Raw genomic sequence first — 25526 nt, 5'->3', positions numbered from 1 at the left:
CCTCTTTTTTCTCAACAACTCTTTTACGCTTGGCTGCACTCTGTGTCGAACGTTGAGAAGAACGGATCGATGATCGTTTACTATCAGCATTGAGGACTTGAGGTATGTAGAAGATATTACGAATGGAGTTTAGTTTTATACCTATTGAGAAATGAGAAATGATGTTTTGTTTACTGCAGTGCAGAATTGGCTAATCATGCTAATCCCACATTGATACAGCACAGGATTGTAATGAGTAAGAAAGTACGGTAAAACGAATAGATTTTGACAATGACAAGCCAACACACAGCAATTTTAAGTCGTCATGAAGCGGAATATATTTCTGCACTATCATCCGAAAAGTATTTAATTTATGTTCACACCCTATCCTATGGAAAAAATATATATTTTTCTTGTGCGTTTGTGTGTGCTTTGTGGGATTGTCAAGCTATATAGACTCAAGCTGCTAATAATTATCAAATATAATTATAACATTAATATTGACAATGATAACGTGCGTCTGCTACTTTGCATACCGAAATTTCAACAACAAAAAACCCAGCAACTGATCTGTCTCGTCTGAGAAGATTTTTATACTATTTTTTTGTGTTCCACTTACATTGCAAATTGTGTGTCTTGTATATCGCATTATATACATTGTGCGTGTCTTGGGCAGATGAAAATATAATCTGACGATTATTGATTATTGAAGAAATTGTTCACTATATTATTTTAACTTGATCGGTTTCAAGAACAACACACCAGGCTCCATCTGAGCGTAATGCCGTTTTTTTAGGTTAGATTTCAAAATTATGGCATTGAGCAATATTTATGCTCTGTGTAATTTTGATGGACTGCTCGTAAAGGGCCTTGATTGATCATATGGTGTGCTTTTTTACTTGCTGCAATTTCCAATTTATAAACTTGAAACCGCTAGAATAGAAAATTAACCTACACCGGTCCTATGAAATGACAAATGTTATGGTGTACTTCTTGAGAATGTGGATGGTGTTTCACAGTGGATTGCATGATACCATTAAGAACTTTCCATCTCTTTTGTGAATAATCCCCTCATCTGCCTGTCTACAGCAATATACACAGTTACACACTTTCTAGGGTTTTGGATGTAAATATTCAAAACCGGGGGCAGAGTTAATGTGCGCAAGAAGTTTGATAATGTGCAAATGCTAGCAGGTTGGAATCTAGATAACTCTATAAACTTAGCTATGACCCTGACCATGCTAGCGTCCCAGGCAACTTTATGCTTATCTACTTATGCTTATCTACACTGTTTTGCCGGCTCCATGTATTTTCAGACATCATATATATATATAATCTTCAATTTTCAGGCATTTCAGGTAGGTCTACCTATCTTAATTAGTGCAAGCACTGGATTCATTGCTGTCATTGTTTTTGTCAAGAGTGGAATGTCAGCTGCCGATAAAGGTAGACCTACATGTTAATTCTGAATTTATTGCCAAGATACCTGCGGTGGGAGTATAAATGGCTTCAAAATATGTCTCATCCCCATAGTTATTAGGGTTATCCTATGTCCTCTGATGACCATGTTTATTTTCTAGTCAGCACAACAATATTTCCAGTAAATTTTAAAATCAGCTGTTTTCAATTGCAGTAATCTAGCTCTTATGATTTGAGAGAAGTGTAATGTAATCCTTCCCCGATTCAAAAAATATGGTAACCCTACTAGTACTGCTTCCATGATGGGGTCGGCGTTTAGTCATCACTGATTTCCTAGTCATCTAGCAATATTTCGATTCTGTACTATGTTACCATATAGGCCTACAACTCACATTTTGGGTTGGCAAAATTACTTGGATTTGTAGGCGTACCTATTTAAAGCAATCATATATTACATGGTTATTTTTTGCTGAATTTTTGATCAAGTTGATCAATGGTCTGGCTAAAAAAAGCATTTAATTGCAATAGCATAGTTAGATATGATTCACATAAGTGTGAAGAAGGGGTTTTGTTGAATAAGTAACTTAGTATGCCTTCAACTTGTGCAGAGCAAAGCTGGCAATCCTACATTTTACGTCTCATGCTGATCCATGTATCCAAATATACTTCAATGGAACTTAGACTGTAGGCTAGTTATCAATTAATATAGAACCCCAGCTGTTATTTAGGTCTGGGCAAAATCGAGTACCTGAGTGATTCGATTCTGAATCACGTATTACGCTTCTAGTCCAGTATTCAAGTATCGCTCATTATAACATCATAACAGAATGTACTATGTCAAAGTTCAAATATGCACCTTTTATGCGACCACATAGAACATATTTGAAGAGCTTCTTGGAGGTACAGAACTTCAATATACAATTGAATAGTATATTCATATTGAAATGAACCCGAATATTTTCGGCTGACACTCGTCAGGGGTAATCGTCAGCAACTAGTAGAGAATTGGAAAGAACATTGTATATCAACAATCGTATCACAAAATATGACGTCACCAGCATGAAATTTCGAATGAGAGAGCGTTCAATGCACTATTTTTAGGTGGTACACGAACTCCTTTTGTTGACAGAGTTTTGGTTGGTGTATTTTGATAAAAGTTGATTCCAAGGCACACAAATGGAATTGTGAACGGCCTCGCCCTACGATTCGAAATCGGTCGTCTCGATAATTATTCGCACAAATCGGATTATCCAACAGATGTTTGCCGATGGCAGAATTAATGGCCTTTGATCGATCAGCATCAATCTTAAGTGGATGAGTTAAGGGTGAGCTTTTCACATCGCGTGACGCACGTGTTCTGATAAGTCTGGGGACATGTTGGTTTATGCGGTCCTGCAGACGTCTTGACGTTCTTCCCACGTAGCCACAATCACAGTGGCACCTATATTCGTACACTACATTACTTTGTTGAAGCGCAGGAAGCACGTCTTTGCGTGTTGAAGGGAGCAGTTGTGTTGTTGTAAAAATCACATTGGTTTTGACTGTGTCGTAACATTTACCGACAGCAGAAATCAATTGTTTTTCAAAGCGGGTGGAAATGGGGCCAATCCAAGGTAGATGGATATAAACATCTTTTATTGTTCGTGCGGGGGGCTCTGTTCGTTTTTCTGCGTTGAATTGCGTTAATTTCCTCTCCGTGCCGCGGCTGATGACGTGTTCAGGGTAACCGTTATCAAGTAAGATTTTTCGGATGTAGTCAAGTTCTAAACTCAGTTTGTTACCCGAACATATCATCAACGCTCTATGCACGAGTGTGCCTATGAGGTTAATTTTTCTGCGTCGAGGACTGAATGAATTCCAGCGAAGGTATTGGCCATAGTACATAACGCCTGTTCTCCATCACATCCGAGATACTTTGGTATTTTTTTGACTATACCGATTTCATTGCACTTCTTGGCAATGTTGTAGGATGATCATGACTTCGGAAATAATGTATCATTTCCAGTAACGCTCGTTGCTGTGTACTATGGTTCCTCGATATATGAGCATGCGACACAATGGAAAACAGCAGTTGATCATGGGACACGGCCAATAAGGGTTTCAAGGCTTCCTCTGTGGAAAATAGTATCAAAATTATAATTCTCGTTAGTCAATTAACTTTCAGTTGCGAGGAGTGTATAATTTCAGTACTCCAAAAAATCGTATTTTGTACTCGACTCGAAGCATTAAAAAGAATACACAATTCAGATTCGAGTACTCAAATCATTGTGCCCAACCCTACTTTTATTTGGCTATGGTTAATGTGATTAAAATGTGGTAAGACATTCAGTAACAATTTTATTTCCTTTCGAAATAGGATAAGGGGCACGCAAAGTTTGGAAAATTATTATAATATACCAGTATTGTGATCGAATCACTACCCTCGAGTCACGAGTCATTTCGAGTCAATGCCAATTTTTACTCAAGTCAAGTCACTCGATTTTTGGAGGTGACTCGAATCAAGTCAAAATGAGGGATGATTTTAAGTCATTACATTTTGCTAGCTGTTTGAAACATAGATTGGATCGCCATTTATTTTGAATAAAATAATGGATATAAAGTTAAATATAGACATTCAAAAAGGCGTTGCATCGCTCACGCATAGGCCTACGTGGAACTGCTGACAAAATCCGCGAGTAACAGTATAGCTCCAGTCTTTAATTATCAGCCAAAGTAGAGGATCGAATATGAAACATCGAGAAGTTAAAGCAAATTGATGATGCAATACAATGAATACACACTACGAATCTGTGAGATACAATTTAAGTATGCTCCTGTTGCTGAGGCCTAGACTATATTATCTTGATTTAAATCATACAAGAGTGTTGGTAAAGGTGAGCACTGCATAATGGCACTTCTCAGTCTAAGGAACAGAGTTACATTATTATTAGATTAGTCTAATACTTTAGTGCGACGACGTAAGCTGTAAGCTATGAGCAATTTATTTGTGACGTAACAATATGTGGTATCGCAAACAATCCAAACATACACACGACATAGCGATGTATGTATGTCGACATCGATTACTAGATGACTTGAAATTGACTCGTCAATTTTGCTCCAGGTCATGAGTCATCCACATTTCTGAAACACCGAGTCCAGTCATTTTGGCAAGATGACTCGAGTCAACCCAACACTGTAATATACTGCAATGAGGTTATCTTCTAATCAATATACAAGATTAGTAGAACTTGTCACCTCTTTAAATAGCCATAAGTGTGACTCAAGCTCCTGTCATACTCTAAGTCAAAGCTTCCACTTCGAAGTAAGTCTCTCACCGCCTCGAAGTGTTTGCATTTTGTGTATCATGCCTTGATCAGTGAAGTTTCGACTGTGTTCTTTCTGGCAGGCGAAAACCCTCTACACTTGTCGTGGCATGACAGCGCGTGGCTGCCTATCCTCAATCGTGGCAATGTATTGAAGTATTTTTCGGAGAGAAGCAACCCGTTTTATGACAGCTCATGTAACAACGAACTGATCAAGATGCAGGGGCTAAGTTTTGAACACTTGACGTAAGTATACCTCAGAGAACTGCTATTCAGAGACAATTCTTTCACTGAAATTTTTGTGGCTCGCCAAGACAGTTTGTGTCGTTATTCCGTCGGCATGACAAGTTCGGTTGTGTGTGATTGTAATTCAGTAGCACAGTGGTACCCAAAGTGCGCGCCAGCACCCCCAGGGTTGTTAGTGACCTCGGTGGGTGCGCTAGCTACAAACTGAGCGATTGGGAGGCGCTGGAAGCAATATGGGGCTATATGCACAATAGAAATCAGTGTGGGAAATCCATCAATTAATATCAACATTTGTGTACTAACTATATGTATGATATTAGATATATGTGATCACATTGTTAGCTTTTGTACAAGACGCATTCAATCTGAAATCGTCACCAATTCTCTCCATAGATGTCCAATTGTCCAGTGTCCACTTGCATGCAATATTCAGTATTCTAACCCATCAATCATAACGAACAGCATTCTTGGCCAGCCAGGCTTATTGTACACACATAGGTAAACGCCTGTACAGCGAGTATGATCGATTTTCAAAGACTTAACGCGCCACGATAAAGTGCAACGCCTTTTAAATGAGAATTACCATGCTCGATATTATTCCTTGATAGTGTCTGTCTTGAGATTCCTACAGAGTTGTGACTTTGAAAAAACGTGTAGCGTGATGACTGTGAATTATGTTAACCTGTAAAGGCCATAAGCGTCATCTTCGTTTGTGCGACCGATAAACAAAACAACATTTTGTTAGGGGGTACCAAGATTATTGCCATTTTGGGAGGCGTTTGGTACCTAGATTATTGGCCAAGGAGGTGTTGTGTAAAAAAAGTCTGCGAAACACTGCATTAGTACTCGTTAGAATGACGCTGCTTTCATATCCATCTCAAAAGTCAGAGAGTAACAAAGTACTTTAGTACAGTACGAGCATGTTTTTTTCTGCTTCTATTGCAACGTTTTTAATTATGTTTTGTCTTGTAGAAAGTGGTACTTGGATGGATTTGCGTCACTCTCTCGAGTAAAACTGCCATAAAAACTGTGTGACAGCTGACAGTGTCAGATTACAATTTAAAAAATCACGCCTATTTGCAACGCCGTTACTCATTCTGCGTAAGTAGCAAATATGCGTCCTGCAATTTCCAAAATCGTCACAGAGTCTGCAACGCCTAATCCGTATCTACTTCTTCAAACTAATTACCTGACTACTTCTGTGACGTTTCATTTTCTATTTCTGCTTGAAATAGTTTTGCCGCGCCTTAAAAGCTTGCAATTCAATAGGTGTTTTCTGCATTTCATCTGCTTGTACTTGATTACCAGCAATGACTGCTTTGACCACCGCGAGTCCAGGTCATGATGTCATGAAGTCACTTCCAAGTCTTAGCCTATACAATGCTAAATTGATTTCGCTGTGGTATAATCAAGTCAATGAATGTCTCGAAGTTGCACGTCTTCAAATTAAAATACCGCACAGGAGGAGGCCCTAAACCTGTCACATCCAGACTTACAATGAAACCCAAAGCTGTTCTCATTCTCAGTGATACCATTATAGAGTCGGAGCTCTCTGTCTCGCAGTAAATCTCTGCTGACTATTTCACTTGCATATATTACCTTGAAGTCGTTGGGTGACGAGTCTTGATATTTCACATTTCTCGAATCTGACTACTTTTTGCCGCATTACGTCATGACGAGTTTCGTCATTTGTCGCAATCTGGTTCAAGATCAATAACATCCCGACATCACGCCGGTGGCGGTTCGTCATCATGCTTTCGAAGCTGGCTGGCTTCCGAAACCAAACACTAGAACTTAAGTGATCCCGTGTATGCTCATCAATGCAACACTGTTGCTATTTCATCCGCGACCATATGATAGTTTTGTTCGGATTAGTTGTAATGAAATCAAGCCAAGCCAGTAGTTTTTGGCACGACTGCCAGCACAATGCCTTGGTGAAATTGTGCATTTGCAAAGTGCAGACCTTCATAAGGCTTAGAAAGCCTTGCAAGACTATATCTGTACCTTCATTGTCCAGCAGCGCATGCACTCACGGCACGCATATGCACAGATAGTGTGTGTCTGTGTTGTGTTTATATAATGACTCGCTGCATGTGTCGCTAAGACATCAAAGAAAAATATGTATAACGTCCCATTCCTAATGTTCTGCAATGGATTGGTCATTTGACGGTTGCTACATTGGCCACAACGGCGTCCGTTCGACAAGTCCCGAAGCCATTACACGCGAAAGGGCGCACATGATGGCTGACATGCGACCTTGGTGTGATAACATCTCAAATTCAGTGGAGTGTCTTTCGTTTAGAAATATGGTGGGACTCGAATACACGCTTCTACACTGCCAAGATCCCATATTATACATAATACGGAAGCAAACGCGTCTTTCGCCAACGCAAGGTAATTATCTGCATTCCCTTTCCAATTATTAGTGGGCTTGCACGTGTTTGTATTATATTTGAGGTGTGTTGGAAAATGTACAATTGTACACGCTCATAATGTACGATTGTACATACAGTGTACCGTGTACATTGTATACAGGGGTGTCAAACATACGGCCCGCCAGACGATTTAATCCGGCCCGTGCAGCAATTCTAAGTAGATTAAAAAATTATTACATTAACGAGCACATTTGTAGCAAATGTTGAGATGTTTTGCATAAAATACCTCCATTAAATATCACCTCAAGACAGCAAAGATGTCGAGCATGTTCAATTGCTCATTTTCATAAGCCACATTATAGCCGCGTGACTGTGGCGTTGTGGTTTCACTCTAGTTACCACTCAAGTCGGTGACATTGACTTCCAATTTTGAGAGGGCAAAAGGTGCACACTGAGTTCAGAGTTTATTGGGAAAATGGATTGAAAAGGAGCTGCTCACAGAAACGGAAACGCAAATGTGGAACCGTATATGCAGTCTCCACGGAAATGTATTGGTTACACAAATATATAATTCAAACGTATATGGTCGCACTGCTGTGTCACTACAGATAAGTAACCTCTCGTGGTGTCACTTCCGAACCAATAGCTCCCCGGACTTGAGAGAAACCCGACTGGCGATCGGTTAATAATAAATCAAATTCAAGTGTCCGCGTTTACAGTTAAATATGTTGTATTCCTCGTAACGCGTACGGAGGGCTAATGCCAGATTACGCTATAGCAAAGGAAGCATAGAAATATGTCCACCTATATAGTCGTTAGCGCAACTTTTTTATCGTTGTTAACTGCATTCAACCGGACAATCATCGTATTTTTGCCAATTCCATTGTTGCGACTTGCTAGAATAAACTCCTATAATCCATCCATGTATGTTGTACAGATGCCTAACCAAGTATTCAAGTGAAACGCGAGAGCACGTGGTTACATTTTGGAATCGGTTGACTATCGTCCGGCCGGCGAGCGATTTGACGGATTGAATCCGGCCCGCGAAGCAATTTGGGTTTGACACCCCTGTTGTACATGATATCAAAATCCAGCTAACAGACTTGGACAGCAATAAGTAGATAATTTGGATGTATAATTAGACTGATTAGAGCGAAATGCCAGTATTCTAATTCAAATATAATGTTTCTATGCTCTAATTTTAATTCTAATCTAATTACTGGTTTTCATGAAAATGCAACACGAGAGAACTGTGTACAGACATTCGCATTCTCGTGCTTATGAAAATGAACGCATATTTGGCATGAAATGAACTTGACTTTTGTTCCAACTTGGAATTTTATTCAATTACCAAGTTTTTGCGAATTCAGTCATTATAATTGAGATCTAATCCGGAAAAACCGAAAATCTTCCAGCTGTTCAACTTATTTCTGTTTCGTCGCGGGAAAACAATATACCCGGTTATGTCCCATGTTTCAAACACGCGGTGTTCTGTTCATCCCTAGTATACTCGATATTAGTCGGGTACTATTTCGTCACCGTGGGCGTAGAATGGCGTGCGTAAACAATGGAGTGAAATATACTTTACGATTCGAGGCTTCGTGCGGTAAATCTGATCCTGGCGCAGTCGAGAGAATTGTATACGGCTCACGCGGCTATGAGGTAATGTGTTTAAGGATACATTCCGACGGCGTGACGAGATTTCGAACTGGATTTAGGGTGGCATGATCGGACAGGTTGCGGTTGATCGAGGTTAAGGCAGCGCGACAGTATCAATTGCATCACCGGCGACCAGACAGGTCGCGATTACTGTGTCAGTGTATGAATATTTGATTGGCGGTACTAAACTTGCATATTGCTCTCAGGACTATACATCCATTGTAGTATAATTCATCAACTAAAAGACTTTTCGCGGCACCATAAGAAGCATATAAACAGATTCAAATAAAAACCAATTTGGCGAAGTATGTAATCGACAAAAATTGCGATTACTTCTGAAACGCGTGATTGCGATTACAATTACAGCAAAATCTTGCAATAGTCGATTACGATCACGTGGATAAAGTAACAATCACAATTAGTGATCATTACATTTATTTTGCGTCCTTGAAGCTGATCCTAACACACATTCCAATACAATATAACAATCATAACTAGATTGAGACTTGGCCGCATCATAGGAGAGAAGTTATTTAATTGTTTCGCTATTTGTTTGTTTGGTCACAATATACATTTAATGCAAAACTATATCGCCGATTTTCGCCCTAGCCACGACCCGCGCTAACATGATCTTGAGCAGCCTAAAGAATGGTGATACGACAATTGGTGCCCCATTCAAATAGACCCGTCGGAGGATGAGACGATATGAACACGGAATTCTACTGTATAGATTAATGTTTCTCAGAACGCAACACACGTAGACCAGCAACTTGCATAATACGGATATTTGAAGACGCCTTTACGATTAACGCAAAATAACAGCGCGTGTATTTTGGCTACTTGTATTAGCAACCCCTCCAACCGCTGAGTTACGACGAGGTGGTTCTATATTTGAATGGTGTAAAATTTCGAGTTCGGTTTTAGATATTCTTTTATAGTAAAAGCTTTTCTCCATCGTGTAACGCAGATTAAATGTTTGGGCTGTACAGGACTTCCCCATTTTATATTTGCACTCCGTTACAGAAGCCGGCTATGGAACGCGGATCGGGTATCGGTACGCTGATACCGCTGTTCTTTCGGCAAACCAATTCTACAGCGTCACAGCTTGCATATGTGCAAGCTCAAGTAGATTGTATTTGCATACAATCGCGTTTTTTTTTCTTCTTCCGTTTACACTTCCCTGCAATAATACTTGCCGTAACTTTGCACGCTACTGAAATGAGAAATATATTATTAGTTTTTAGGTCCCGTGAATAGGTTATTCGACCAGCCAAAGAGTTATACGATACAGTGATATTGAAATAAACGCGAATATTTTCGGCGTACACTCGTCAGGGGTAATCGTCAGCAACTAGTAGAGAATGGAAAGAACTATTGTATGTCAACAATCGTATCACCGAACATGACGTGACCGTCATTAAAATTCTGATAATCGAGGTGAACAGATAGTTTAGCTTAAAGTACTATTTTTAGATTATGCACAAGTTGTGTGCGGATAAGCTATTATTCGCGTACAGATAAACATTGAACATTTAATAGTTCGCCGTAATGCGAGAGCTATAGCACACTTAGAAGCGACTATGCTGTTTATTTTATGATCATAACTGTGAATTTATGAGACTTGCAACAATTTGCGATGAATAGTATTTCAGTTTTTCGAAAAAGTCGAAACGAACCCAATCGCCAGTTTCAGGTCATGACATCGCTTTCGTGCGTTGAGTGCATAATATTTGTTGCAATTCATTATAATAATCGGTGGTTTTATTATTTTCATCCGCTTAAGAGACAATGCACAATGCGATACACAAGACAGATAGGAGGATGTCGAAACTACCGAGCACTGTCTCTCAATCTAACATCCACCTCAGCCTAACGATGTTTGATCTTAATTTTTCGTCAGTCTTTCTTTTTTAGACGCTTTTTCCAGTCGCTTTTTGTATGCGTCCTTCACTTTTTTTTTTAATCTCCGGGCTTTGTTTTGTAAAGACGCCGTAAAAACAGCGGCGTAGGGGACGGAGGAGCCCAGACAAACCCCCGACACTCTTAAACGTGCTACTGACAGACTTATGGCACGGGGTTTGCCATTGTATATACAGCGGTGCTTTGGAGCAAGCAAGTTCTACGTTATTTATGGCGTGGAAAGAATATTACTTGCTACTTGGCATAAATATATATATACCCTCATATGGCAATGAAAACCGCATTTAGGAAGAAATGTAACTTTTTCACAGGTCTGTGGAATCGGTTGAAATTTCAACAAACCCCGATTCCATTCATTACATGTTTCTCTCCAAGTGGTGTTACAAAATTTTCGTGACTTCGTCGCCAAAGCCCTGCTTTCTAGTGACAGAAAGCTGAGTGTAAACAACGCGGCGACCCAAAGTACTTGGTGGCATGCGATTCGCAAGATGGCGTCCGTAACGCTCGCGACAAGTAGACTTGTGACAAACTTCGACCTTGCCCTTCTCGAAATTCGAAAGTTACATATTTCAGGAGTGCGCGCGCTGTCTATATTTGTGCTCGGCGAAGATGAGGGCTCTTGACTACGTCACTCAGCGAGAACCGTGTCCGAATTAGCTCGGTTAGTTTCGTGTGCTTGTTTTTCTTCCGGAAATATTCGCCCTTGAGCTCGAAATATCTCTGGAGTGCATTGAATGCATTGAATAAGTCGCTTTTTGTGATGCTAAGTCGGACTCCGGAATGTATAACTAGAAACTGGTATCGGTGTATAGAAGCGGCACCCGTACGCTTTGAAGGCGACTGGGGGTCAGTGAGGTTATAATCTCCAATTGCATTTAGATTTTGTGCGCAATACGTTCACATCGCAATGTATCTGTGACGTCGCGTCGTTTTAAGATATATATAACCTCCATCCTATTTTAGTCACACCCGTTGCGTTGTGGGAAAGATAACGCGGGCTGAGGATCTTGACGTGACAGTAAATTTCACACTTTGATGTAATCATTTTGGTCGCTTGGTTAGCCAGAGTTAACTGTCTGAAAGAATATCATCAATCGAATCCACATTCCACACAGCTTCCCCAACTCAATTGTACCCTAGGTGGGGCAGCTGATACCAATTGACACATTGAATATGTATTTTCTGGCAGTTGTATCATGGTTATGACATGGCAGTGTGTGGTTGTCAATACTGTGACTTCAGAAACTACATCACGAAGTGTTGAAGGTAATATCCATTATAAAGAAGAAAAGATTGCTATTTCTGAGGCAGGCCTATTATACTCGAAGTAGAAGCAGAGAACAAACGGCTTGAAATGTAATCAAGAAGCTTTACAGGTTGTTTGGGTTCGTCCCCAGCGAATCATGCAAAGCTGTCTAGAAACTACATTTTATTGGATGAAGTATCGAAGGCAAAGCAATGCAAGCGACATCAAAACTCGTTTTCGCGGGAGTACATCGTACATCCATAGAACGCCTAGTCTAGTTGAAGCATAGTAAAAAAAGTAGTACTTCAGGTGTGTCAGTTCTGGCGGCGGCTGAAACGGGACATCGATAGGTCTTCCTACCGGCTAACTGCTAAATGCATCGTGAATGCCGTAGCTTTTCAGCAAAAGACTGCATTTCGGCTGCCTCTGAACCGTGCGTCACCCGCCTATAATTCCAATAGCTAGTTGCAAACTCCTGAGTGTATTTTGAGCAGGGATGTCGTTTCCGTTGGTTATTATAACCATAGATAGGCAAACCCGTTTCGGAGTTCGCCAGTTAACTTTTTGCAACCTCTACCGCGTTTCCGTATTGTGAACGCGTCGCGAGCGGATTATTTGGTGGTCAATGCTCGCTATGAATGAGTACTATTTGCTTACGTAACGGGAGCTCGAATCCCCCAAATTGTTAACAGTAAACACGGTAAGCTTACCGTAAGTCGGTAACTCAGGGGTTATAAATAAGAATGTCGACCCGGCGTAAAATGACCATAGATGTCGAGACACTATGAATATTAAACCGCAACGGTAAGCTCGCGAAACCGGTGGCGAGGTGTTGGGGAAACACGAGTTAATGTCCTGCATCGTTCTCATGAGTAATAATAGTTTGTCTTATCCAATAATCGCGCGCGAACTAACTTTGAATAGAAGATGTGACCGCGATATTTATCTATAACCCGATTCAGTTTCGCGCGCTTGAAAACCCGCTACCCCGTCGTCACAAGTAGGTTCGTTAAATCACGGACGAACCCGGCGGTAGTATTGCAACATATGCTATACTTGACATTCTTAATGTACGGACGTAATCGGAACTGTACCGTTTGAGATATGCTTCCGTTTTTTCGGCATGTGACGCAATGATCGTTGGGAAGGTAAAAAGTGGTAATCCAAAACCATCGACACTGTATCGTTGAACGCTTGATGACATCGATTTAGAATGCGCGTGTTCAGCGCGTATGCCGCAGGGTGGGTTATTGTATGACTTCAAATTATGCGGTTGTATTCCTTTTGTCGTATTTTCGTCTCAAAATGCGATACTCGAATGTCGACCGCATAAAGTGCAAACCTCGACGCACCGCACAGTTGTCATGAGAAATCTGTAATATATTCGGCATAATTGAGACACGCTTTCACTTTCTCGCGCTACGCAAGCCGGTAATTCGTGTGCGTCGGGAGCCGCCGCTTCTAAATATACGGCAATTTGGCTCATTCGGCGAAAGCGAATTTGTATCAAATTCACCCATCACAGTGACGGAGCATAAAATGAGAATTTGCATCAACGCCTATCATTTATTTAACCTTATTGTTTTGTAGCGACCAGTCTTGCCGATTATTACGTGATCGCCGGCACCGTCTACCAAGCCCCAGACGTAAAATCAATCATCAATTCCAGACTGGTGGGTACCTAAATATGTGTTTGCAGTGAAACGGTTCGTACCATTAGTATGACGTAAAATTTACGGCTATTTTTAGATGCGGATAATTAGCGAGGGTTGCTATTAGCCGGTTGTTCTTTGAATTGAGTAAGGTGGTGATTATCGTTGGTGTGTTTAATCGACTGAAGTCATGCGATATCAGATCACTAGAAATCAATGTCACGCAAACATGGGATCTGTTTTTTTCATTTGCTTTAGTGCAATACAGATGTTACCAACGTCATAGGCTGCTATATATATTGCTACATTAGTATATTTTCGACTCCACTACAATCTGCAAATTTGCTTTTTGTGTTAAGGAATGTGTTGCTTACTGCTAAGACATAAGACCAAAATATTATTCTCAATTAATCATAGATTTTTGTGACGTCATCCTCTACTAATATAAGATTTCGTTTTGAAGACACTGTTCAAAAATAGGAATTCGTATGTCAACTCAAGAATGACTTGACCTGTTTCCGTTGTACAATGTTTTTCATCAGGCTATGCAAAGTTTTATGACGTAGATGCGACGCATTTCATTGGTGACGTCACAATAACAGTGTTGTTTGGAACATCAGTATTACAAATTGGCTGATCACTGATCAGTTCTAGCGTTTATTTTGCAGTTTAAAAACAGATGATGGTATTCACAAAAGCTACTTGAGTACTATGCTGATCAAGCATGTTCAAGTAGTGATAAATATATTGGAAGCTACTCTCGCAGGAGGCTAGCTTCAGATTTAGGACTACTTGGAGTAAATGTATCAGTATTTGAGTCTGACATCTGAATCCAAATCAAGCCAAGTGGCATCATTAATGGAAATACTTTGTTGATGTTGGCAGAGTCACCCAACTCACATTTTATCCGGGTAATTACTACATCATTTGGCGTTTATATGATGATATTACTTTTTTCCTTCAGACATCGTCGCTTTATCATATTGAAACAGCATTCTCAGAAGGTACTGACAATGTCATTTCATTCGCGGGATCCACTGACTAATATTATGCATTTCAATAGCCGTGTCGTTCTCACGTTACCATCCCTCGAAGGGGTACTGGTGGCAATTCTCTGAAGACAGCGCGGACAACAAGGACAAGAAGGTGAAAAAGAACGAGGAGACCGGATCCGTTTTTCAAATCGCGAAAGTCGATCGGCTTCTGGAAAACCTGACTCAAAATTACCCACATAAGTTTTACCAGGTGAGTCCGTTGCACTGTGAAAGTTTGATAAAGTATTTGATTTCTACTGATCACTTCCAGACACGACCAGGAGAGTCGCCAATCCCAATAAAACAGAAAGAGGCCGACATCAAAGGCAATCCTAAAGAAACCGTAGACCAACAAAACACAAATTTAAAACCGCAAGGTAACATGCAGCAGCAAGGTCAGAGCAATCAGGCTTTGCTTGGACGGATCAGCGGACAATCACCCAACACCATGGCGTCGGACTTGCATCAGCCCCTTGAGAAAAGGACTAAGTACGGCGGGATGTGACAGCTCCTGTGTAGCGTCCTTTTTGTAAAGCAATTTTGTTTTGGAAATAATATCGGGGTTTGATAAAATCAATCTTGGCGTCTATATGTTGCTCTGCGTAGTTGTAGGAAGCAGCAGTGACTCGTTAAGCTGGATTTCTTTAACCATGGTATATAAACAGCAACAATCTTCCAAAGACACAGAGGGTGCTTGCTGATGTTTTATTTTCAACTGGCAGTCCCCATATGTGTCATGGACATATTATGCAGTATGCACTTACATTTCAGAGATTTATCTGGTACTATTTTAGGTTTTTCAGCAAGGGTAGATTTTTCTTATGATCCCTGAAAGTATAACATAAGTAGGCTTTCAAATTAGGTCTCACAGCAATTCAAGCCTTTTCGGGAGTGTCAAAACTTCGTTGTGGAAAAAGAAAAGACCGAATAGCCAGGTGCTAAAAAAAATTTACTACGCCAAGATTTGTATATTCATTGTACAAATGAATTACAAAATTATGAGCATTCCAGAATGAAACTATGGGTATAATAACTATTAATTAACAATAACCTGCTTCCGTCTTAGGTCTTGCATAACTTCTTTATTTTGTATACATACAACGGTCTATTATTGTCTGAGTTGAGAATCTGCTGACAAGTTAAATCACACCTCAATTGTGATCTTTCAATGGCATGGTTAAGCACGTCAAGTCGCGCATCGGGAGCTTCATCAGATACCTGTATAAAAATACCATCCGTGTATAACAATTGTAGGTTATATGATATACAGTCAACTGCTTTTTGATGGCCACCATCTTGCCGAATGATCGAGTCGATGCAACCCTTATCCAAGATTGCACAGACATTACTAGGTTCGAAAGGAAGATTCTTTGTTACGTCAGACTTAATGAGAAAACAGTTTGTCAGTTCGCAAAATGGTGTGTTGTTATCGATGTTCCGACGCAACTTTTGGAGTGCTTCAAGTGTGAAGTCGATGCAGTATACGTCCGCTGATGTTCTTAGGGAGTTGGCTATGTGCGGTCCCATTGCTGACACACCACAGCCGATATCCAGCACGACTGAATGTGTGGATTCCGTTTCCAGTAGGACTTTCTCTATACTTGGTAGAATGTAATCTTTGATGCTTCCAAAGCTAGAAAACCATTCAATAGAATCACTTGTGCCGGTGGTGTAAAATGCATCCCAGTATTGCAGTTCTGCCAAATCTCCGAAGTTGAATGGTTTATCACCTGAGATGCAAAGAAAATAGATGTTAGGTGCTGCTGGTTCTTTTGGTTCATGACAATTCTAGCAATGGTCAAGGATATTCTAGTGAGAAAGAGAGAGACATGATGCTTTGACGACCTAGTCTGCACCCCCGTTTTTTTTCTTCTCCATGCTATCCGTGGATGCTGAGCGCCTAGCAAGATAGCTGTGGATACCAGTTGTCAAAGTCTTTGGTCTGACCTGGCCAGGGATCCAACCCACGACCTACTGACCATTACACTATCTTGCTCGGTTCTGTTAGTGATTCCGTTACAAGTGTCATTGTCAACTAGGTAATTAATTTACAACTTATTACACATTCTGCTAAATTATAGTCACACGTTGTAGGATTCAGAATGATTTCTGCAAAGCAAATTTGAACTTTTATGGATAACATAAATGTGTGCATGCAGTACTGCTGTTTCCAGCAAGATATATTAGACAAGGGAGTGTTCACTGGTGTTTGGCCTATCAAAATCAATAGCATTGCATCTCCGTTAATTACAATATCTTAATATTATCTACCTGGTTTTTCATTCAATATCTGTTCAAGACTTTTGCCAAATAATATCTTGCTTTCTTCTGCCACTGCTTCCTCAGAGTCAGATCCATGTGTGGAGTTTCTAGTATCCGTGAGACCAAATTCTCCCCGCAATGAATTGGAGTGAGAAAATATTGTCTGTTGAGGATGAAATTGTTACCGTATGTCAAAAGTGTAACATGTGAATTCGTCGAAACAACGTTACTATACCTGGAAAGTCTTTGTTGGTCCCATCAGATTCCGCCATTTAATAATCGAGTTATTGCCTGACAGAAGTATCGCTATCATCGGTCCAGAAGACGTATATTCCACTAGTCTTCGGTAGAAGAATCGATTGCGGTGTTGCTTGTAAAAATCTTCGGCATCTGTTCTGCTCCAGAAGACCGATTTCTGAGCTGCTATGGATAATCCATTGCGAGTAGCTAGGTCCAAAACAGATTTCACGCGCAAAGGATTGGCTGCTAAATCCGGCTTCAGCAAAGCGAAGGTGATTTGGGACATGATGTGCTGGTGCTTGCACATCAGAGATACGGTTTACTGTAACTTCGAGTATAATGTCTAGAATAGGAAAATTATTTGCTTTCACGAGGTGCAACATACACGGGATCGAACACTTTTAGACAAGGTCAATGTTTGCTGCTACCATGGTCGCGTCAATCACGTTTCAAAACAACAGAGATGAGCGGATTTGAAATTTCTATATCCTAATCCAATCCAAATCCGAACCTTCAAATCCAAATCCATATCCTAATCCATAACTTTTTCATATTCAAGTCCATGTCCAATCCTAATCCGATTCAAACTGGAAATTCAGAAAAAATACTAATTTATGCAATGAAGGGACTCGAAAATTTTCTTTCACCACCAACGATTCACTTGATTCAAGATAACTTAGTAACCATAAGTACATTAATAACTGACCTGAATTAAGTTTGTCGCCATTCGCCACCTGACATTTCAATCTCCCAGAAAATAGGTAAATCCAATCCAAATCCTAATCCGTTCTGAAAAAAATGTCTAATCCAAATCCAATCCAAATCCGACAAAATTTCACAAATCCTGTTTTTTCAAAACCTAATCCTAATCCATGCTCATCTCTGCAAAACAATAACAAAGATACTTCCGTGTTAAAGTAACCTTTGAACTCTTACACGCTCGAGATAATGATCAGGTTGTAAAGTAAACCATCATGATCTTCAGCAACGTCGAGCTACATCGGAATATGTTTGAGTCGTTAGATATGCATTCAATCGTTTCGTTTGGTATATATGTCTTGTTCCAAAGATGGATAATTTGGACATGTACGACACCCTCCTAGCATTTCATTATAGCATTCATTATATAACTATATAATGTTTACATTCTATAATATAACCGTCGCTGGTCAGCCCGTTTCCAACACGGAAAATGCCAACTATCACGGGGTCTAACCACTGAGCTATATAAACACGGGGTCTAACCTACGGATAGATACGCAACACCAGTCGTCACGCTTGCTTGCCCGGAGCTCATTACTGCTCAGCAATCTGAACGCAACATAATTGCTAATCTCATAGCTGACGACCCGCGTGCTCAAATTCAATAAAGTTGATCTTATTTGAAAGCTACTGTTGCACTGATTCCAAAAATATACATTAAAATCTAACCAAACCCCCTTGAAATACACCTCAAAGTCTGAAAATCGGCATTGTTCTAAACAATCGCAGCGACGCAGCACAATGACCATAACAATAGCTCCGGGCAAGCAAGCGTGAAGACGGCTTATTTTGCATGATGACGCGAGAAAAAAGTCAACTCAGCCTACTCGGAAAAATTACCAGTTCACAGTTAAGTAAAAAAAATTCCCGATTGTATGTCCTCTTTTTCGGATGGATCCGAAAATAGTGGCGGGGGGGGGGGGGCGAAAATTTGTATCGAGCTTGATAAGAGGGCGATGAGTCGAAAAAGGTTGGGAGCCACTGTATTAGATGAGCCTCTACCAAGCCAGCGCAGGGTTGCCAGATTGGCAAAATCCAAATAAAGGTATCTCGCAAATTGAACTGACAATGTTTATGCCGGTGTCAAAGATTCGAGTGAAAATACTGTAGAACAGTGGTTCCCAACGTGGGCGATTTTAGGAAATAAGGGAACGAAAATACCACAGGGGTCGAAAATGTTAGAACGTGGATGGGAGATATATTTAATTAACACAGTCAAAAGATACACGTGAATATACGGCTTATTCTGCATATATTACGCGAAAAAGGGTCAACTCAATTGAAATTAGACGCGGAAAACGGTTTTCAGAGCACCTAACACTTCGGAAAATGGCTTTTTTTTCAATAAATTCCCCAGCGATCAGAATTACGTCAATAAATTTCCCTATTAGATATCTTTATTTTTGGATCCATAAATAAGGAGGGCGAAAATGTGTGTGAATAAGATTGATAAGGGGGCGATGAGCCGAAAAAGGTTGGGATCCAGTAGAAGATTAAGATCTGGATTTGTCTTGTAGAATGTAGTTTGTGTTGGAATTGTAATACAGATTTGTGAACAGGTGGACGAAAAGGCATCGAACATGGCTGAAAGCTAAGTAGCAGAAAAAGTCTGAAAATGAGTACCCTTAGTAGTTAATGATTGATAGAAATTTCAAAGAAAAAAACTTCAACATAACCGGTGAGTTTTTTGGTGAAAAACCTAAAAATTAGGTATATAACTTGGATAAGTTTCAAAAGTAAAGAAACTATTCTCTCAATTTTTAAGTAAAATTAATAGCATTTATTCATTCTCATATTATAGCACAAAAAGTTTTATTTTACGATTTTATATTCAGTTGGAAAAGGCTTGAAATAATAGCAGGTATTTTAGTTGGATCCAGTGTAGTTGTAGGAAGTGGATTTGGTTTACTACAACAGTATCAACAATATAAAACCGGAATTCCAGGAAATTGACAAAAGGTCTATGGGTAATGTTGCAACGTTTTTTCACGTTATTGAACAATTTGGCCCCTTTTCCAGCGCTGTTGGCCCTTTTTCTCAAAAGATGTCTGGCAACCCTGATCCAGCGACCTTTTTTCCAAGACATCGCGAGCGTTCATTAAAATCTTTAGCGAGAAACGACATTTCATAAAAAAATATTCATTCTAAATGCATTCAGATTGTTTCAAAGCTACGAAGGTTCGTGAAACAGCCTCATCTCACCCGCGAGCTGCGGGTTGCCGACCTCCGATTTATTCAATCAGCTCAGCTGTAGGCCTACCGGAAAACTCCATTGATACTCGACAATGTTGATCACGCCCACCAATGGCCAGATTCAGCAGTCGGCAGAATCAATATAAGTCGTGGTGTGTAGTGAGAATGTGAAGTATTTGAACGCATATTGTTGCACAGCGAAGTACGATCGCTTTTTAACTGAAACTTCCTTGCACGATTTTACTAAATGTTTGAACTAAACATGGATTTTATACAGACCTGTGACCTTGGGCACGAAGTTTTGCTTTCGCGAAACCAGTACGTTTACTTGACGAACATATGCTCCTAATTTAATGATTCGAATTTATCCCTTCCTGGTAAAGCGGTAAATCTGATCAAGGTGAAAATGGCACCATTCGTATTCAATAACAAGCCCATATGATATATCAACGAAATGGAGCGAGACGTGCATTTTTCCAATTCGGTAAGTTGCCAGATTTATAGGTGAGGAGAGGAAGGGACTCAGGGGAAGCTTTCGTAGATTCGTAGTCCAGATGAGGTGCTAGCTAAATAAAATTTTGGGAAACCCTTATCCAGAAACTATAGCAACGAAACGAACAAGTGACTTATCAAGCCACGGGGGAAAATATGTAGCCTACCACGTTCCTTTGCTGCTAGTAAGATAATTTAGTCACTGATTTGAGTTAGGCTAGAACCTTTTTCGACTCATCGCCCCCTTTTCAAGCTCCACACCGATCATCGCCCCCCAAATATTGGGAACCGAAAAACTGGCATACAAACTGTAATAATCGGCGAGTTGACTAATAAAAAAAGCAAGTCAACTTTTCGGCTCGACCTCGAAATTATACTTTTACAGCTAAATTTTCGTGACTTGACTAAAAAAAGGTGATTTCTCCGACTTGAATCCAATATAGCCGTTTTAACGCACCATCCCCCCTAACGCCCCTTCGTAATATTCTCCCCCCTCGCGCTCCCTTCGTTATTTTCGCCTCCCTATACCCCTAAATCGCCCACGTTGGGAACCAATGGGCTAGATTTTAAGAGGGATCAAAGAGCAAAAAAGGGATGGAGTAAATGCAACTTTACACAACCATAAACTACGTACAAATTACAATCCTGAAATATATATTCCCTTTTTATCGCGATAAGGGGATTCTAGGAAAGACGGAAATGCACATGCAGGTGCATGAATAAAAGATCCGGACACTGGGAATATGCGAAGTCACCATTCAGACGTATTACTTAGGTCACAGTTCCCGTCAAGGGAGATATCATATTATAACAACAATAAAAATATCAGTTGTTGAGTATCAGATTCCGGGTGCAGGCTATACCGTATGTATAATTGTACATGTACAAATGCGTAGATAAGGGGTGTCAAACGGGCTGCATCCGGGCCGCCAAACGGTTTCATCCGGCCCGCGAAGCAATTTTGAGTAGATCGAAAAATGCGTGACTGCGTGTATTATCGAGCATGTTTCTAACAACAACTGTTGATAGTTTTAGTAAGAAATACTTCCGTTAAATAATCCCTCACGACAGCAAATGTAGAGTATATGTTCGACTGTTCGTGTTAATAGGCCATAACCATCCGACATCGGTGTTGTGATTTCACTTTAGTCACCACTAGGAACAAGTCATTCACGTTGACACCCAATTTCGAGAAGGCAAAAATGTGCATACAGAGTTCCGAGTTTTATGGGGAAAGGGACCCAAAACTAGTTATTCACAGAATTGAAAACGCCGATGCGAAACCTTTATATGCAGGTTACATGGAGAATATAATAGTTACACGGAAATATAATTCAAATTTATGTGGTCAGCTCTTGTATCACTCAAAACGCACACGCAGGGCTGACGCCAGGATACGACTGAATCAATGCGTGCATAGAAATATGACAACTCATATCATCATAAGAGCCTCTGTTTTAGCCGTTTATAAATGTATTCAACCCCCCAGTCGTCGTATTATTGCCATAATTTCATAGTTTACGAATACAAGTGTAACTAGAATAGAACCTCTATGATCCGTAATATGGTGTGATATAGGCCTACTATCGTGTGTGTAGGCTTGATAATGAAGTATTCAAATTGAAAACAATGGCATGAGTTTTGAGGAAGTATTTTGGAATCATTTGACTGGTGCGGCCCGTGAGCGATCTGAAGGTTTGAATCCGGCCCGCGACGCAAGTTGAGTTTGACACCCCTGTTATAGATGGAATTGTTTCGTGGCGTCGCTCTCTATATTTGGATTGAGAAATGAGCGATAAGTCAATCATGACATTTAGATGCGGTATAAATATACCTTATCTTCGAATAATTGGTTCGATCTGATCAGCGAAAATGGACCCCAGGGATTGAGAAACCAAACTTCACATTGTTTTATTCATTCGTGGGATATGCAATACATGACTGTATTGGGTATCATATCTATAACATTCGTATTAAAACAAATTACTTGACAAATTGTATCACTTGAAAGTATCCATTATATAGTGTTGGAAAAGGACAATGGTCATTTCCGTCATTTGAAAATGCTGGGCAAAGTGGCGAACAACTTCGTAATGTTTCATATATACCTTTTTGAATCCTTTCATTGTCATTTGAAGATTCGATACCCGATTTTGATAAGCATTAGACCTGCTATTAGATGACGTATAAAACTGGAAATGATCGCAATTGTAGTAACCAGCTTCCGTCATAGCTCTTCACTTGTTTATGATTCGAATATATTTGTGAACTTGTAAATGTGTAATAATCCAATTGATTAGAAATTATATAAAATAGGGTTTTAGGAGTACAGAACTTCATTTTTTCAATTTTATAAAAGTGCAGGAAATCGGAATATTTGTATTGTTGATTACAGAAAAATTTTCATATTTTCGATTAAGATATATGCTCTTAGCATTCCGCCAAGCATACCTATGGCGCAGACATGAAATATTCTTCGATCTTTATACGTACATTAGACATTGCATTTTAAAGGTAATATACAATTCGTACATGCCACATACGAAAGGAGAAGATGAAGCGGAAGAAGCCGATGGTGGCGATAGCCGACGACATTACTTATTAGAAATACATGCATGGTGATTTCGGTGAGATGTGTGTTATATATTCCGTGTGTTATATATTCCGGCTGTATTACGCGTACCGATACGCTATCCGACGATATCCTGTCATTTTCCAAAAATATTCTCGCTGTTATTTCAAGTCTTTTACAGTCTATACACCACAGAAGGTAGGGCCACTTGTGTATATCTATAAAATTAATTAGTAATTACCAAATTAGGGTGCTTCACGATAGCGATAAATTCCACTCAACCTTAGCATTGGAATTCACCAGGTCACTTTCTCACAAACGAGGTAAGCTTTGTTCAAAAGGAAGGAAGCAAGCAGTGGTGAATGTTTAATTTTCATTTTGAATGTGATAACACGAACGCGCACGAGTACAAGTCTAAGAGAATGCAATATCATGGCAGCAAGAAGCGTTTCGCGAGGTGATGTTAGGCAAGTCGTGCAAAGGTTGCCACGGTTCGATTTGAAAACTTCCATTTCAATTTTCACGGCTACTATATGCGTCAGGAGACAAACAGGGCGTAAACCAGAGGTCCGTGGAACCCTTAATTGGACGCACGAAACACCAAAACAAGGGATACGAAATGCATTAGTCTTGCATCATTGAATTGTGTATCCAGGGCTATATTCAATACAGAAACAAGGCGTTTGTTGTGAATCGCGTATATAAATGGTATATCACAATAGTGATGAAATGGCCCGTACCACAATTTGTGTTGAAGGCCCAAGACCAGGGTTTGGTGGCGGCCTGGCAATGGGCAGGGTATACGAGAGATTTTAATGAAATCTCTAGGCCGTACGGGTGCTAAAAAGGTTAAGATACAGTGCTAAACAATGGCAAAATATCAGACCAACCTCGAACAGAGGTTACAAACCAGGTGCTTCCCCGAACAGTGTTATCACAAAAATAATGTAAGCCTATCTCATCGACGATATAGTATTTCATTGGCGTAGTAACATTTCGCGAAGGCTTCCCGGTAATATTCCGCTTGAATAGAATATTCAAGTTATGTACCTCCGAGAAGCTCTTTAATATTCCGTTGTACTCAAAAGTATTGTTTCTTACGTGCACAATTGTCACTAAACTAGAATGTTTATTGGTGTGGATCTACGGCTCCGCTCGGTCACTATATGTCTAATATAAGGCATATTCTTTTCCGGCAGGTTACGGCTGATAAAACGCATTTCTCGCAGTTACTGCGTCTCTTTTGTGTGTTGTACTCCAATTCATAATGCAATATGTTCTGGCAAGGGCGCTTTGAGAATTTTGTCAAAATATTTCTTCAATACCTCAATAATATCGCACAATTATGGGATTTTCATATTCATACTTGTGAATTTTTTTTTTGCCAATATTGCAATGGAACAGTGCTGAGATTTGTTTGACGCTTTAAATTTCCCTGCTCATTCTGATCCAATTGTCGCGATACAATCTTTATGCTTCGAATGTAGCCTATGTAGGTCTAATTCACATTTTTTTTTCATAAACTATATGAACCAGACTTGGACAACTAGAAAATTTTCAGCTTTTCCGAATTAGATTGGAATTAGAATTAAAGCTACACAAGTTTTCCGAATTAGATTACATTTAGAATTAGAGCTACACAAGTTTTTTCCAAGTTAGATTAGAATTAGAATTAGAGCTACACAGCTTTTTCTAAATTAGATTAGAATTAGAATTAGAGCTACACAGTTATTTCCGAATTAGATTTGAATTAGAATGACTTAATTCGCAAAAAAACTTGGAAATTGAATGGAATTGTGAATGGGAAATGAATACAGCAAAAATCAGTTCATATCAAATCACGGTGCATTCCCATAACCATGAAAATGGTTAACGTCTGTCCACCAAGCTGAGCTCGTGCGGGGCCTATATACGATATTTATATATAAGTATCGTATGCCCCGGATCGTGTTTTATTATACCAGGGATCACCGCGATCGCCGCCGACGATCTGATTAGGGATTTGGGAAATACGCGAAATAAAGCATTTTCAAATGCTAAAATTGATTTCAGTTTCAAATTATTATTGTTGTTGTTTCAAAATAAGCTATTTGCCTGTGCCCTGCCCAACCAACAGCACTATTCCACACTAGCTGATATGGCTTTGGCGATGGAAACAGCATTCCATCGA

The 25526-nt window shown here is 39.9% G+C and overlaps 2 protein-coding genes across 3 annotated transcripts; one reads left to right on the top strand and one right to left on the bottom strand.

Annotated features, from left to right (window-relative positions):
• Positions 1–15420, top strand: LOC145441644 (mediator of RNA polymerase II transcription subunit 6-like). Of its 2 annotated transcripts, XM_080319553.1 has the most exons (8): positions 1–102; positions 1329–1425; positions 4787–4949; positions 7252–7343; positions 13740–13822; positions 14766–14805; positions 14865–15046; positions 15107–15420. In XM_080319553.1, the coding sequence occupies exons 2-8, from the start codon at positions 1407–1409 to the stop codon at positions 15338–15340; spliced, it is 813 nt and encodes a 270-aa protein (XP_080175679.1). In that variant the 5' UTR covers positions 1–102; positions 1329–1406; the 3' UTR covers positions 15341–15420. The 2 variants fall into 2 exon arrangements, with proteins under 2 accessions (XP_080175679.1, XP_080175680.1); XM_080319554.1 differs by lacking the exon at positions 1329–1425 and having other exon boundaries at positions 14–102.
• A 455-nt stretch (positions 15421–15875) lies between these two features.
• LOC145441872 (uncharacterized) lies at positions 15876–17789 on the bottom strand. The gene is made up of 3 exons (XM_080319821.1): positions 17333–17789; positions 17107–17260; positions 15876–16565 (listed from the first exon to the last, which is right to left on the bottom strand). The coding sequence occupies exons 1-3, from the start codon at positions 17642–17644 to the stop codon at positions 15898–15900; spliced, it is 1134 nt and encodes a 377-aa protein (XP_080175947.1). The 5' UTR covers positions 17645–17789; the 3' UTR covers positions 15876–15897.
• Between the last annotated feature and the right edge of the window lie 7737 nt (positions 17790–25526).

The sequence above is a fragment of the Botryllus schlosseri genome, chromosome 6 (assembly GCF_051294905.1).
Source record: "Botryllus schlosseri isolate E-star chromosome 6, Bs_hap1, whole genome shotgun sequence".
Lineage (NCBI taxonomy): Eukaryota > Metazoa > Chordata > Ascidiacea > Stolidobranchia > Styelidae > Botryllus > Botryllus schlosseri.
This window is presented reverse-complemented; position numbering and strand designations above follow the sequence as displayed.